Raw genomic sequence first — 15,953 nt, forward strand, 5'->3', positions numbered from 1 at the left:
TGGCTTTTCCATTTGTTGCACGCAGATGTGGAAGGAAACATGAAAGAGTGTTGGGTTGGATCCATGTATACAGGCCTTCCTGTGGGGGAGTCATGCGTTCGTGGATACTCGGTTTGAGCTGATTTCATCCTGTAATTTCGTATATGAGCCCATAAAACGTGAAGCACACACGTCCTCGCAGGCCGTGTTTACATCAGATCTGCAGGTCTGCAAATCTGTTCTGTTCAGTGACGGTGCTTATGTCTGTTCACGACGAAGACTAGCTGTCAGTAGTTGCTGCTTAAAGGACGTTCGATGTGGATCCAGAGTCACTTAAAGCAGGTTACATGCCGATCGGTCCATCACCGGTGACGACAAATCTTTATGTTCCTGAAGAAAAACGTCAAACTTTTAGAGCTGAAATGTTTGAGACCTTTGCTTATGTTTGAGATGCAGTTCATTTTCCAGGGAGGGAATAAGTCTGAAGGAGGTAATCCATGCCACCTCCACGAAATGTGGTCCTTCACTGACACCAACAGGCGTCTGTGTCGCAGAATGGAGTGGGTTGCGTGGACATAAAAGGATGATAAAAATATAATATCAGTCAGAGAATAATTTGAATATGAGTCTGGATTTATGGTTCTCCAGAGCAATGTGCCATGTGCTCTTGATCCAGCTGATTGGTTGATCCAACTCAACGTTAACGTTATACTCAAACTCCTGCAAGAACACATTTGTTTTCCTCCATCTTGAGAAGCTCCAGCCTTTAGTGGGAAACTACGTCAGACTTACTGAAGCTTACATCAGTTTGTTTGGCTCCAGTTTCATCAGGCTTTATTAAAATGGATATAAAGAAGGCAGCAGGCTCTCCTCACTGAACCATGCGGGTGTCATTTTAGCAAAAATAAGTCATCGTGTCAAATCGTGCTACAAAAGAGAACATTAAACTCAGAGAGAGACTAAAGGTGGCAAACAGGAGACATTTAACTCTACAATTACCTACAATTCAGGGCAGTATTGCCAAACATTTTTTAGATTATTTTCTGTAAATCTTGTTTCCCTTTTGCTTCTTCATGATCTGCGAGCCATCCAAACCTCATCATCGTAGCGTTGAAGGTAATCCAGAGAGGAAACGACCCGGAGCGCACAGTTTTACGACTGTAAGAAGACGGATGTCGACATTCGATCGCCAGCAGTTACTCATTCCTGCAGAACCTGCAGTAATAAAAGGTGTTTTAATCCACAGAGGTAAATCATGGCTCAACGCCTGCAGCCTCTTTGAACACAGTCAGGAGTGTGAACCCAAATGACCCAAACAAACCCTGAAGCAGCGGGAGGCTAACAGTCGGTGTGGTCAGAGTTCACGGTGGGTTCAGTGTGTGTCCACCTGTGTGTCGCTCCGTCCTGCAGTGAGTCAGCAGACTCTTTGTGTACCTGCAGCGGTCACGTGGTGCCCTGTGCAGGCCGGGCCGTGTCATTAAGGACAGATGGGGAAAGGTCAACAAGGCAGAGCTGTGGACGCTCCGCTGGTGATACTGAGTCACAAGATCTGCGTCAGCCAGGCGTGTTAGAACAACGCAGCGGAGAGACGCAGAGAACCTGATACTTGACTTTCACTTTTAAAACTTTTTCTGCTTCTTTAAAGTGTAATTTTTAATAAGAATCATATTTGTGTGTTTCTGTAAACTCAGGCTCAAAGGTGAAATAAGATTATACGTCGTCTCAGTCTTTATTAGTTCCTTACTGTGAGGCAGGAAATACAACCATCTTACAGAGGTAAATAGAGGCACTTATATTATACAGCTTATTTCAGGTCTGCATTAAAGGACGTTAAACTCTTTCAATAAATACTTAAAAATATCTTTTACCCAAAACCAATCAGTCCTGAGTCAACTTACTAGGTTTAAGACAACAGTTGTGATTATCAATTAACCATTTAAGTTGTTTATGAGGTTAAAAGGCAAACACAAAGCAGCTGCCTGTTAGTACAACCAGGTGTCACAGCAGCTGCTGAAATCACAGAAATGTTTTGTACAGTTGTAAACATGGGCACAATTCTTCTTTTTTGCAAGACTGTAAGAACAAATTTTAAACATTTACATTTAAATTCGAAGATTATTTTGGGCCGGCATCACAAAAGCCTTCAGGAAGTCAAGTGCCAAGTATAAAGAGTCAAAATGTTATCAGTTTAACTGACATGAGTTAAGAAACGTCCCTGCTTCTTACTGTCCCTGACGTACCAGATTTAACCAAAACCTTTGATTGGTTCGTTTGATAAGTGTGAACACTGTGTACGGTACTCGAGCACAGTTCGTTGATCCGTACCTGGGTCTACTTGAAAAGGTGGTCTCGAGTACGCTTCATGTGTTCTCGGGTACGGTACGCATCAGGTATGAAAGCTAACCGTACCAAACCACAGAAGTGGACTGCTTTTTATAATGTCTCCTCCGAAATCCACGTATGCGCGAAGCACTGCCGATCTCATCCTCTGAGCTGCACGGCCAGGGCTAAATATGACAAAAATCGATGATGATCAAAGATGATGTTTTAACACGGGACAAGAGCTCCTTGTTTAGAGAGAATATAATATATAATATAATAAGATAAAAGTTCAATATCAAGTTTTTGTCCTTTGAAAACCAACAACAGACAAAGTGCAGATATAAAGAACTGGGCTGGGGAAATAGTGTCGGGCTGGTAGATGAATTGTAGGCTGCTTCTGTCAACATTTGGCAGGTTTTGAACACCAAACAAGCTGTGATTTTATTGGCAAAAACGAAGCTTTCATGGTTTCCACTAACTCATGATTTACCCATTTGATTGACATGAGTTGTATTCAATCCTGTGAATAAAGGAGGACCTATTTACTCTGAGGTCATTATCACTGACAATGTGACATAAATGTTCTTTTTACATTTCTTAAATCACAAATACCAATTTGAGTCACATTTTATCACCAATCAATGCCTAAATTATACCTTATGTTTAATATTTTTGCTGCATTTAATGGCATATTGATGTATTTATATATATTTTGTTTTTAGTTATGCTTGATTGTAGCAGTTTAATTCCTCCATAATCCTATAGTTTTTAAATAGGTTGGATTTTGGTGTCACCTTTCATGGCAGTATTTGATTGTGGTTTGGCCACAATACCAATTTATGTATTTGGTTGTCTGCACTCTTTTTGCGTTGATAACATATTTATCTAACATTTTATCTTTGGTTATTTGATGCAGATCTGAAGCTTTGCATGCTTATGATCTGTTTGCTATTGTAATGGTTTTACAGTTTACACGGGTTTCAAGGTTACGATTCGGGCTGGTTTTTATTGAATTGGCTGGTTTCGAGTTGTAATTGGACTGGAAACTGTCACTTAGATCTGACAACACTGGTCTCAAGTCCATCGTGCATTCTCTCCAAATGCTCGATCATTACCGGCGTGCTCCGGTGATTAGCAAGGTCTGCTCCTTTTCTCTGCAGCGCTGAGGCTGAAATGCTCCCAGACTTTAGGACACGATGGTGTTGCATCTGCTGCCAACATCTTACTATGTTCTATGTTTTGTTTACCTGTTTACCTTAAATTCTGTCATCGATTTTTGATGACATCAGCTAATGGTTGCTTTAAAGGAGTTTACAGTGAAATTAATACATTTAACAGTAACAGTTTGATAAAAGAATCAGACTTTTAATGCTACAGATTTTAGTAAGAGATTTTAGTACGAGTTGTTTGGTCTGTATGAATAAATTCACCAGTCACTGCATGGTGTTAGCCCTCTGGATCAAAGTGCTGTACATGTTTAAAGTACAGTTAGAGAGTCTTTCCTGTAACAGGCAGAGCAGCAGAAAGCTGGAGAAACAAAGGCTGACACACACAGAGAGTAAGTGAGAGTGCAGATCAATGGCATACAGGCTGTAGGAGCCATTTAGATGAATTACAGAAGCACAGCTCTGCTTTCATCTCACTCGAGGATCGTGTCTGGAGGGCAGGAGGCAAATTGGCTCTCATCGTGCTGCTCAGTCTGACTCTGACGTTTGAACACCGTGATGTATATTCCTTCAATGATTCTCTGCGCTTTAAGCCGAACGTTCGACGTCATCTTCTCCTCGAGGAGCAGCAGTGACAGACCACAAACGGGCTGATCTATCGGCTCTGCGGCTCCTCCAACATGTGATTCATCACCGGGGTGCTGGTACCATCACGATCCCTCCGTCACAAACTGTGAGCAAATGTCACGGCGAGCTGATTGTTATCTGTCGTTGGTGGTGCTATAAGAAGAAGAAAAGGAGATGTCACAGCTGGTTAGAATCTGAAAGTGAAAGATTTCTTAAAGCAGCAGCTCGTACAGACACTCGGTGCTGTTAGCTCTCACTACATTACTGTCACAACACTGAATCAGCTCAGACAGTTTACAGTGATCCATGATGGCTTAGATGTGACTCCAGTTGCACTGCAGACATCTCCAGCAGGTTCAGTCCTATAAAAACGTTTCCATTGTTTCATAGATGATAAAAGAATAAGACACAGCCCAACTGATACTAGTGGGAGAAAGCAATATACCGATACACGTGAGTATCGCGATCCTACGATGTGTGATACTGCATCGACTTTAAACAACAAATTTGTAATCAGTAGTTTACATGCAAAGATTTTTTTTTCAGACAAAATCAAATGATAAATTTTCCTTAAGTTAAAAAACATCAATATATATTGGCTTGCTAACAGCATCACAACATATCTCTGTATATTGAATCGTAACCTCTGTATCGTGATGCGTATCGTACTGCCACTTTTATTTATTTCGAATGATTCAAACTCAATGAAGTGAAATTATTTGATTTGAATTGGAAAAAGATGAAATTTTCTCTGCAAAATAATATTTTATAACTCAAAATAAATAACCTAGCACCTGTTGTTTAAGCATGTTAATGAATCTATCTCCTTTGAATTTTTAATGAAGTTTTAATGACAAACTCGGTTCAAATGTGTTTTCGTCAAACAGATTATCTTTCAGTGTTACTGATGAGACATGACCCTGTAATTTCAAGAACAAATAGCTGCTTATGTCGTCAAACCAACTGTACCAAAATGCAGGTTTAGAATCTAAAGGTTAAATGTTTTTGGATAAATTAATAATAGTTTATCTTCTGTGAACTCTTTGACCTGTATTTGTCTCAGCATGAGGAGCATAGAGATTTATTAAAGAACGGACATTTGGGTTTCTATCAAAAACAATAAACAGGAGGGATAGATGATGAGATAGACTTTATTGATCCTCCATTGGGGAAATTCACTTGTTACAACAGCTCAAAGTGAAAGTCAGGTCAAAACAAGTAATAGATTAAACAATGACAATAATAAAATATAATCATAATGATATTAATAATATATATACTTTGTACACCTTTCACTTATCATATCTGGTGTTTGCATATACTGACTTTGTGTGTAACACAAATGATGTGGTATTAGATTTTATAGTCTATATTTACAGAATAAATACAAAAAGTAAAAGAAGTCGTTTTTGTTTAAATGCTATTTGACAAACAACATTTAAACAGAAGGTCCAGTTTTCAGTGCTTTTTATTGTTTAACGGTCTCCTTCAGCAACAACCGAGCTAACGTGCTAACGCCATCCTCTGAGGAGGAGCGCGAGGTCAAACCTTCACGAACAGTTTGTCTACATCAGCATCAAGAAGTCAAGACTCATAAAAGTTGTAAGAAAAGTAAATTCACTTTTTAAAAACAGCATCATTTTAAAATAAAACACTATTTTCTTTCTATGAGCAGATTCCCTTTTTCACTTTTATTTCTCACTTCTGATGCCTTGATTTAGAAAAGTCCTCAAACAAGTAGCTTGTGCAGAAAAGTGTGATTACAGTTCCCTTTTTCTGTAATCAAGAAAAGAATAAATATTTGATTTACAAACTTCACAAACTTTCCATGTCATATATTTGTATGAAACCTGCAGAATAAGAAATGTTCTTATAGAGATTTAAACACACAAATTAGCGGACATCTCACAGATTATATCGACACAAAATCTTTGTTTTATTTCAAATCGACTTGGGCTGTGTGTTTGAAAACATCAGGCCATAAGATATGTATCATGATACAGGATTCAATATATTGCGATATATCAAGTATATCAGCTCTATTGTCCAGGTCCAGTTTAACTTGGCTCTCTATGTACGAGCATTAAACATTAAACTGTAGGAGCCTGTGTGAGACAATGGTGAAGACATGTGCACACAGTGAAAAGGAACACTGGCCTTTAAATGGTTAATTTAAAAGTAATGAAATTTGTTACACACCTCGCTTCGACTCTGGTACAGTGAGTGTTCACACTGTATGAGTAAGAGATAGGAGGGTCTGATTCACGCCTCCCCACACACCACCGACCTGCCAATCATGTCTCGGATGATGTAGTCAGAGCAACTTTAAACGCTGCTGGTGGATAAATGATCACTAATCCCCATCAGAACATGAAGGACGAGTCTGTGAGTAACATCTGCATACTTTGTTTTTATACACGTGAAAACATGATTTAGTGTTGGCAGGAAGGCTGTGTTTTATTTTTTCCTGTTGTGGTTAGAGTGTGTGAAGGCGAAGGCAAACATTTGTCACGGTGATACACAAACAACAGTCGAGACGCTGCTGTCGTCTCTTTGTTTGTTATTGTGTTTAATCCAGAACTACACGGCCTTTTTATTTACACCACTGTGAAGTAGTCCGTCTTTTAGAAAATATTCAGATTTTAAACGGATCATTAGGGACTGATCGTGTTACAGTGTTTCTAAAACAACAACTGAAACTGCATGAAAGTAATAAATTGTTGACAAAGTGCACATTTCCATTTATAACTGTTGCAAAGGAAATCAAGCTTCCTTCTCTGACTTCCTTTGCAGGTGTTAAAATGCGGCTGTAGTCGACCTAATATTCAAAGATTATTAATCCAACTGTGTCTTTTGCTCTCCAAAATGCCTCGTGACTTTTAACAACTTGAAACCAAACAATCGGAGCATATTTAACCCTTTAAAAATAGCGCTTAAATATCCTGTTGCTTCTTTAAGGGGAACTCTGCTGCTCATAAATCTGTTCGTGGCACCTCTCACGTGTAAATAAAGTCACAACTCTTATCCCTGCTTCCCTCGCTAATCTACCAGCGAACACAAAGGCCTCCTTTGTCCCGGAGCTGTTAGTCTCATAGCCAGAGTTTGTGGCTTAAGAGTCGATCCAGGAGTTAAAGCGGCTGTAGCGGGAGCAGAAGTTGTCACAGTGCTTAGTCCAGACCACGTGGAGGGCTGGCATCTGTGTGTCGCGCCCTCACATCGGCTCTCTGCTGGCTGCTCACGGACCCCCCGCTGTAACATATCCAGATGAAATCACATTGACTGAGACATTATACCCTGCATATGTTTGGTTTTGCTTGTGTAAATCTTTTGTTAGCGCTGTATTATCAAAGAGAGGACATTTGACCTCTAAGGGTGACCTTCAGTTGTCTCGCAGAAATTATTGTAATTATCACATTACATGTTGGTGGCAAGGAAGATGTTGAAATCTCAACATTAAAGGTAGTTTACACAATATATAATATTTCAGTAGTAGTTTTTTAACTGTGCTATGGTAAAAAGCGAGATTCAGTATCAGAGATATGTGTTTGTTAACCATATTAGCACAGCAGCCATTTTCCTCTGACATCACACTCGGGGTTGGAAGCTCAAATAATCTTATTATGTTGTATAAATTTAATGAATGTGACAAATCATTATAATTTCACAGTTTTCTGGTTGATAAAATAATAAGACGGCAGAAAGTGAAAATTCAGAGGGACATTGGGCCATATTTTTAGGCAAAACAACATATTTAATAACCCATTAGCAACGGCTAGACAAACGCTAAAGTTTGCCTTAAAGAGCAGCTCCAGTCATGTTTTAAGACATAAAATGCTCTGCTTAAAATAATAAAATTATGTCTTATATGCTTTTTCTGCAAAATATGTTTAATTACCTTGTAAAAATCCTCCCAAAGCATCTCCTCCTTCTCCCCCATTGAAAAATCCTGAATCTGCACAGGCCCCGCCCACTATGTCGACGTTTCTGCTTTCATAAAATTACAGCCAAAAACAAAACACGTGTCACGCTTGAAATGTAGTAATTAGTGGTAGTAACGTTAACGTTAGTAGTCAGTAGTGAGTTTGCTTTTCCCATTTTCACCCCCTCCTTCGTCTGCTTTGCCTCCCTTTTGCCAAACATTGTTTTAATGCACCCAAGATCCAATCGACCTGCGCAGGAACAGGGAGCAGGAAGTCGTTCAGGATTTGACTTCCTGTCAGAGACTTTTCTTACACCCTGAAGTAGAATAACTTGGAAACTCTTTTTTCTCTTTTCCAATCGACCATATCAGCACAGCAGCCATTTTCCTCTGACATCACACCCAGGGTTGGAGGCTTAAATAATCTTATAATGTTGTTTCAATGTAGGGAATCTGCAAAAAGGTCATCATTTCAGTGCCTTCTGGTTGACTGGCAAATAAAAGACAATTGATAGTGAAAACTCTGAGGGTCATATTTTTAGGCACAACTTAATCTATAAGGCTGTTGATCTAGTTTACAGGGGAAGTGGTTGTTTGCAAACACTCTCTGTTGTCCCTCCTTCGTCTACCTTGCCTCCCTTTTTTAATGCACCCAAGATCCAATCGACCTGCGCAGGAACAGGCAGCAGGAAGTCATTCAGGATTTAAATTCCTGTTAGAGACATTTCTTACACCCTGAGGTAGAATAACTCAGAAACATAAAACAGAGTAAGTACATGTTAAACTTTAAAAGATGCTGCTATAAATCTAATTTATGAATCAAAAAAATGTAAGTTGGACTGAAATATGATTCTACTTTTTGTGTAAGAAATTTATGCAAGTTAGACCTGGCTACACAGTCTCTAAACATGCTTTATGCACCTGCAGTTTTTTGTTTTAAAATGTGGGAAATCTGCCGCAGTCATGGGTCTATTTAACCGATGAAGAAGTGACAGAAACAAGTGAACACCCATCCCACTTCTCTGTTTCAACGCTTCAGTGTTTCTTACATAAAATCAAGAGTTGTCTGAGGTTGTGAACCGGCTGCCCTCTAATCCAGGCTGAGGGTTTCAGCGGTGTGTGTTTTACAAAGCAGGAGTAATCCAGCACATAATTCACACATGGCCCATATCTGGAAGTTTAAGTACCCGTGCTTGTTGCCCGGGTTTGTGCGAGGCCTCTCTGAAGTATCCGCGCTGAACTGTACGAGCCTGTCTGCCTGTCTGCTTCCCATGATGCACCTCCCCATCTCCAGGCTGGCGAGGGCAGTGAAAGAGGCCATTGTTCGTGTCACTCTGAGGCATGTTGCATGCACTTATGACACAGAGTGGGAGAAATTATTCCCATTATACCCCTGGAATGTCTTTGAATCCACCACTTCTGTATGAAGAAACGCTGCAGTCACAAACGCGGTTGTTTACATGTTGGGAAGAGATGGAAACGAAGTGTTGTGGAGTTCAAAAGAAGTTTAAAAGGGCATTCTGCTATTTTAAAACCTGGGCCTTATTATTACATATTTTGGGTGTAAATGGCAATCAGATATAAAAATGCTTTGTAATTGCTCCTGTAGCCAAATGCAAAGTGAACAGTTCTTGTTGTTTCCACTGACAGGCTCTGATCGTTATTCTAAGTGTCTGACAACATTACAGAAAGGATCCCTACAGAGATAGACCTTTCTGTTACAGAGGAAGATGATTTTGTTAACCCGAAACAGATGTTATATCGCTTTCTTCAAAGCCACCAAACTCCATTGACAAAAACAGTAATTTTACCTTGCAGAACATTTGAGTTGCTAGTCTAGCTCTGTGTTGATTTGTACTTTTTTTTTTTGAGTTATTGTGTGTAACACAGCATTGTGTTGAATGGGAACAGCCATTTAAAACATCAAAGTCACACAACCACACAACACAACTGACGGGTCAAGGCAGCAACAGACAAGCACTTCCTGTTTTCTGCAAGTTAAAATTACTGTTTTTGTCAATGGGGTCTGGTGGCTTTGAAGAGAGCGATGTAACTCCTTTTTCATTGGTTCAAAAAAGGATATTACCATAAGAAAAATGTCTCCCTCAGTAGTGATCTTGTCTGTGGTGGTATTAGACACTTTGAATAACAATCTGAGCCTGTGTGTAAAAAGTATTTTAGTGGACGTACTTTGAAAGATAAAAGTATTAGAAGTTTTCAGATTTAAAGTAACACCCTGTTTTATGTTAATTTCCGTCCTCATTGATTTATATTTTGGGCCTGACATGGAGCAAAGACCACCTCCAGAGCCCGTTCAGATGTCTGATCCTCTGAATCTGTTAACACAAGAGGCCTTCAGGACGTCGCTCCCTCTAATGCCTTTCTTTTCTCACTGAGCTCTGATTGATGTGAAGGAAACCACAGTGGGAAGCTCGCAGCTTCTCTCCTGGATTCTTCCTGCATGATGTAATGTTTCGATGATCCTCTATGTAGTACGCACATGTGCAGTGACATCAAAACAAAAGAAATATCCTCCCCCTGAAAAGGTGGACTTCTCAGGCAGATCATTTATGCTTCACATAACGTGAGACCCTTTGAATCCCCCCAAAACAGGACGTTTTTGTGCTTTGACATGCGTGAGAACGTTTGATTCTCTCCGTTCTCAAGTTTCAGGGCACATAGGATTGTAAGGCTTCCTGATCCTGTTTCTGCATCTTAAAGTGCTGCAGAAAATCCTTGTGTTTCCCAATCCTGAGCTGACTCGTAGGAGCTACAGCTACCCGAGGTGTAAACCAAGAGCGCTGCATGCAGAGGTCATGAAACACTGCCCCAGCCGTCAGCAGAGAGTCTATTTTTAACCCTGCTGTATCACGTATCACCTCTTGCCATTTTGTTCTTTTGTTCGGCGAGTAGCGATATTTCGGGACGCTCTCGGGTAGCGCGGGAGGCGGGGGAGAGGTTCCGCCTCACCCCGACAGTTGATCTTTCCTCTGTTTGATGTGTGTGTGAGGTGAGGCGAGGCCCACGCCTGCTGCTGACCTGTTGCAGGGGTTGAAAATGTGCTCTTCCCATTCATTAGGCTGGGCGGCCCGCGCTGCTACCAGAGCACTTTCACTACATCTGTATTTGTGGTCTGTGATCGGATCCAGATGGCAGTCTGGAACACCCGTGCAGACCTCGTACGAGCTTCACATATGGCACACAGTAAAGGAATATTTAAAGGAGCCCTGCACCCGGGTCACTCTGTAAACAACTGATGGTCCGTGCATGTGTTGTCACTGTTCATTTAAGATCTACATGATGCGATGAATCAGGAAGACATGTCTAGCTCCTCATTGGAGGCATTCGTAGTGTTGCATTGGGTGTACACTTGGGCTGCCTCCTAGAGTTGACTGAGGTCGTCAGTCGAATTTCATAGAGCTCTGCTCTCTGAAACAAACAGACCTGACATTAAAATTGTCTTGTTTTATTTTTCTTCTCTGTAGCACTTTGAGATTGCTTAAATATAAAGTGCAATACAAATAAAATTTATTATTATTATTATTATTATTATGATTAAAACCGGCAGATATACTAAATAAAGCAGTTTTACATGAGAAGTCAGTGTTTCCTCAACATTCTCCGGTGCATACTGGGTGTTTCGTTTCAATGAAACTGCATCCAGATGACGTTACGTGTATCTGGGGAAATAACATATATAAAAAGGCGTAAGTGACTTGAAACAATAAGAAGAATGTGGCTTGGAATGTTTAAACATGCAGCTAAAAGTTGGCTATTATCGTAGACTGATAAACATGCATTTAAAGGGTTAACATGAGACTCATTTAGGCTAATCTAGGAGTTTTGTGGGCTGCTGAACTGAACAAACAGTTTTCACTTCATGTTGAACAGCCAAATCTGATTCAGCTGTGTCCAGTACAGCCTTGTGTTACACCCAAAATACGAGTAGGTCTTTAGAGCAGGTGAAAGCAAAGACAACGACAAGCTGTCGGAGCCTTTTTAGTGTCTTGAAAGCTAGTTGTTTGGTTGCTGCTTAACACTGTTGCAGCCTGCTAGTGTGTGATTCTGCAAGTGCACCTTATTGTGGGCAGCAGTTCTGTTTGAAAACATGCAGATCTGTTTCGGTGGATTTTCAGGTGACTTCAGTTCATGTTTTGGCTGTTTGATTGTCCTTAAATAAATGCCATGTGTTTGAGTGTTTTAAGGTGTTTCACGTGGTTCTTCTGGGTCAGATTGTAGATTGTTAGCCCCATAGGGCCGCCTTAGGGTGGGGCGTAGCAAGCTCACCTGTAAAATCTGCTTCAGAGTCAACAAATTCATACTTAAGTCAAAATAAGTCCAGATACTTTTTTTTACGTTTTCTCTTAGTCCATGGTTACAGAGCAAACAGGGTGAGAATTCATTGAGTCATCATGGCGCTTCATTACACACCTTTGTGTTGTAAAATAGTAAATAAATTAACCTTGTACCTTGAAAATCAACACATTCTAATAGCGGGTAAATTGTACCCGTTGGCAGTTTTAGGTACACTGTGAGCCCTGGCGGTTCTATAGCCCCTACAAAGAGAGCTGTGGACATACAGGTAGAAAGAGTCCAATATCTTCCAGATTGTTTTCTTTCATAAAAAGTGTGTAAGAACATGTAAAGCACCTCCCACACACTTGTTCTCTAAATAGCAACATATGACATGCCCAGCAGAGACATGAAGCGACTGTTCTTTAAGCCTGTAGAACAAAGAGATTGAAAACAACATTTGTTGAGTCTTTTTTTCGGAGGTCTAGCAAGCGATCAGGATTTAATCTGCTCGGGGGGAAGAGGCCACAGGCTCGTCTGCTGCTGTTTGTTTGGGTTGGGTTATGAGCCTTCTTTCCAGTCTGCTGCTGCTGCTCTGTTTTGCTCTGATTTTTGCTGCTATGAATGTGGCGGGGGAATGTGCACGGGGCGGGGTAACAGAAGGGCGGGGGGGGCAGGAATTCCCACTCACTTGGCTCATCTTGCATTGCTCTACCCCTTCGCTGATTCTCCCCCGCCACACATGGAAAAGGGGATGTTTTGTTTGTGAAACAGCGCTCTGAGGCTGGGTTGTTTTTCAGGCATCGGGGACGCTGCACGATGTGGCGGCTCTGCTAGCGGGAGGAGCACCGCTGAGCTCATTCATCCGCCTGTCATGGGCCCCTTTTTTGCTTTTATTTTTAGCCAAAATCCATCAGGTCTGACAAGTGGGGCAATTTGAGCCAAGGCGAGGGCAGCGCTCCAGGTCCCCTCCACAAAGTCAATCTTCTCCTCCCCTCTTGAGAAAAAGCTCCGGACAGCCTCGCTCCAGGCTCCGGGTTTTGTTGAGTCATGTGAGATCATGTACACAGAAAGACAGGGAGAGGTGGGGGCTGAAGGTGGAAGGGGTCTGTGGGGTAAATGAGGTGGGTGGGGTTAAGGCCAGGGGCAGCAGGGGAGCTAAAATCTGCTCCCAGGCCAGCAGACAGCAGAACGTGCTGCTGCCAGCCTTGTATAAGGTAATGTCTAGTGAGCATGTCGGGGTGGGACGTGTGCACAGTTTATTTTAATACACTGCAGGTCGTGCCAGAGGGGGGAGGGATGTGGAGCCTGCCAGCTCGTCCCAGGACCACTGTCGCACTCCAGACGAGACGGGACTTTTTAGTAGACAAACCCACCTCAGGCGAATAAAAAAACACTGAAAGAGGCAAGTTTCAGTCCACGTTTGACCTTTTTAACCTGCATGATCACACAGGCGTGTTTCTATGTCCCCTGAATGCTGTTTGAACTCGCCTAGCTCCTCTGCATGATAATTGCCCTGCAGGGAGGTTTGGATTTGGCATGTCAGTCTTGTATTTAGCATTACAGTGAGACAGCATGAGTAGTAGCCTTAAAGTTGTTACACTGCAAAGAGGTGGGGGTCTGCTGGAGCTTCATACCTGAAAGTAAACATCTTTGCATCACGTGTTTAGTCGGTTTGACGAATGAAAGTTTTGTTATCCGACTGATAAGAGCCCGTCAGGGCTGTCTTACCTGCAGGATCAGTGAAAGCAGTCAGGATGAAGAGAAGAACTTCCTCAGTATCTTGGAGCTTTTCTTTATCAAGTTCTGGGCTGTGTTGATGTAGACTGTCGTGCTGGTGCAGCCTTCATCTTATAGTTTAGCAACAACAGGGAATGAATGTGTGGTTATGGTCTGTTTTGTGGTGCCAGTGACAGTTTTCTTGTTAACAATGGGGCTTTTGGGAACAGAAGTAAGGTTCGGTCGGTCAAATTATTTGGTTCTGAAAAATCCCAGTGAATATTATATCGATTGCAGTGTTTTTCTTTTACAAATATCCAGACTATTGCATAAGTTATTTACTACCTGTCTCAGCAAAAAGACAGTCATGTACCATGCACCTAGATTTTTTAGCATCCACCTCAACTGTGTATCACACGTCTATGCACGTGTTTGCGAAAATGCTCACACTATAGCATTTTTCATCAAAGTGGGGGACAATTTTTCCGTGTTAAGCACACCTACCGAGCTCACGTTTCCACACCACAGACGCCATGAATACAGTTTTTTTAATCTGGGTATTTAAAAAAAAGGAACGAGTCAGACTTCTAGAGCAGTGGTTCCCAACCTTTTTTCCTTGGAGCCACATTAGGTACGATTGCTTCGTACCGTACCCGCGTGCGGTTACCCCCCCCCCCCCCCTCTCCCCCGCCGGTCAGCTTTCACATTAGTAATTTTGTTCCGTACCCGAGTACACTTGCGGTAGGACTCTGAAGCAGAAGGTGGCGGTAATGCACCTCAGAAACAAGGAGAAGAAGAAGAAGATCATTGACTACGTAACATTGTTTATGTTGTCATTCCAATTTAGAAAAGCGTGCGACTCACATGATCCTAAGCCCGTACAATGGAGCCGACCTTCTCACTATGCCGACTATTATTCATGTTTTGGAGGAAATCTCAAGAGCGACCCTCTCACCTACACTCCTATGGTATCAGCCCTGGCCGTGCAGTTCAGAGGATGAGATCGGCGGTGCTGCGCGCATACGTGGATTTCGGAGGAGACATAAAAAGCAGTCCACTTCTGTGGATTGGTACGGTTAGCTTTCACATGAACTGTACTCGAAACCACCTCTTCACTTTGGGGTCAAGTGTACTCGGATCCGGGCCCTGGTCCCTAACGTGGAAGCCCCCTAAGAAAGGCGGAGCCCCCCCTTCCCTGCACAGACGTACACCAAAAACATTAAAGTGATTAATTCCAAATCTTTATTGGCACCAGTCAGCCTGTAGTTCAAAGTTATCTTAGCTATCATAAAAAACACCCCTTTTAGTTACATTTAAATATGTTGATTTAGGCATTTCTGCATGCATGTACTAATGATGTGTGTGTAAGGCCTGAAAACAACTATAAATGTATTTAAACTGTGTGCATCAAACCGGGACAATGCCAGAGAAACCAGAACACAACTGTGTCAAAGTCCAGCCAGGCAGAGGTGCTAGCCTGGCTGCAGACTCTTATTCTTGTTGTGCAACCAAAGACCAAGAGAGAAAGCACGCCTATCCAGCATCAATAATTGAATCTGAGCTAATTTTGGAGCTGCATGGGATGCTACTATCAGGTTCAGTGTTGACTTAATGGCTTGTCGCCAGCAGCAGGGCCCAGTGATTGGATTGAACTTTCTTCTTTATCAGCAGGATTAGCTTTGCAGGAACAGGCACTAGCAGATATTTTCCATTGTTGAATTAAAGTGTTTAGAGGACATTCAGTGGGTTAATAATCTTTACAGCCAATAATAACCTGCAACAGTCTCAAAGGATGTAAATCAGCAGTCTGTCTTTGGGGGCTGCTCTGAGGTGTGTTGGAAACAAGGCTGTACACCACAGAAGAACAACCCCTGCAAACCCACCTTGAGCGATGAAGGTCAGACGAGAGGAGAGTTAATGACCGAGCA

General features: G+C 41.8%; 1 protein-coding gene across 1 annotated transcript in view; it reads left to right on the forward strand.

Annotated features, from left to right (window-relative positions):
• The first annotated feature begins 6,443 nt into the window (after positions 1 to 6,443).
• Positions 6,444 to 15,953, forward strand: part of bach2b (BTB and CNC homology 1, basic leucine zipper transcription factor 2b) — an 84,874-nt gene continuing 75,364 nt past the window's right edge. Inside the window, exon 1 of the mRNA XM_069657501.1 lies at positions 6,444 to 6,479. Within this exon, the coding sequence (XP_069513602.1) occupies positions 6,465 to 6,479 (15 nt within the window). The 5' untranslated portion in view covers positions 6,444 to 6,464. The remainder of the gene's footprint in view (positions 6,480 to 15,953) is intronic.

This window comes from Semicossyphus pulcher, unplaced genomic scaffold, assembly GCF_022749685.1.
Source record: "Semicossyphus pulcher isolate SPU_LCO1_2020_fin unplaced genomic scaffold, fSemPul1.0.p SCAF_11, whole genome shotgun sequence".
NCBI classification, from domain to species: domain Eukaryota; kingdom Metazoa; phylum Chordata; class Actinopteri; order Labriformes; family Labridae; genus Semicossyphus; species Semicossyphus pulcher.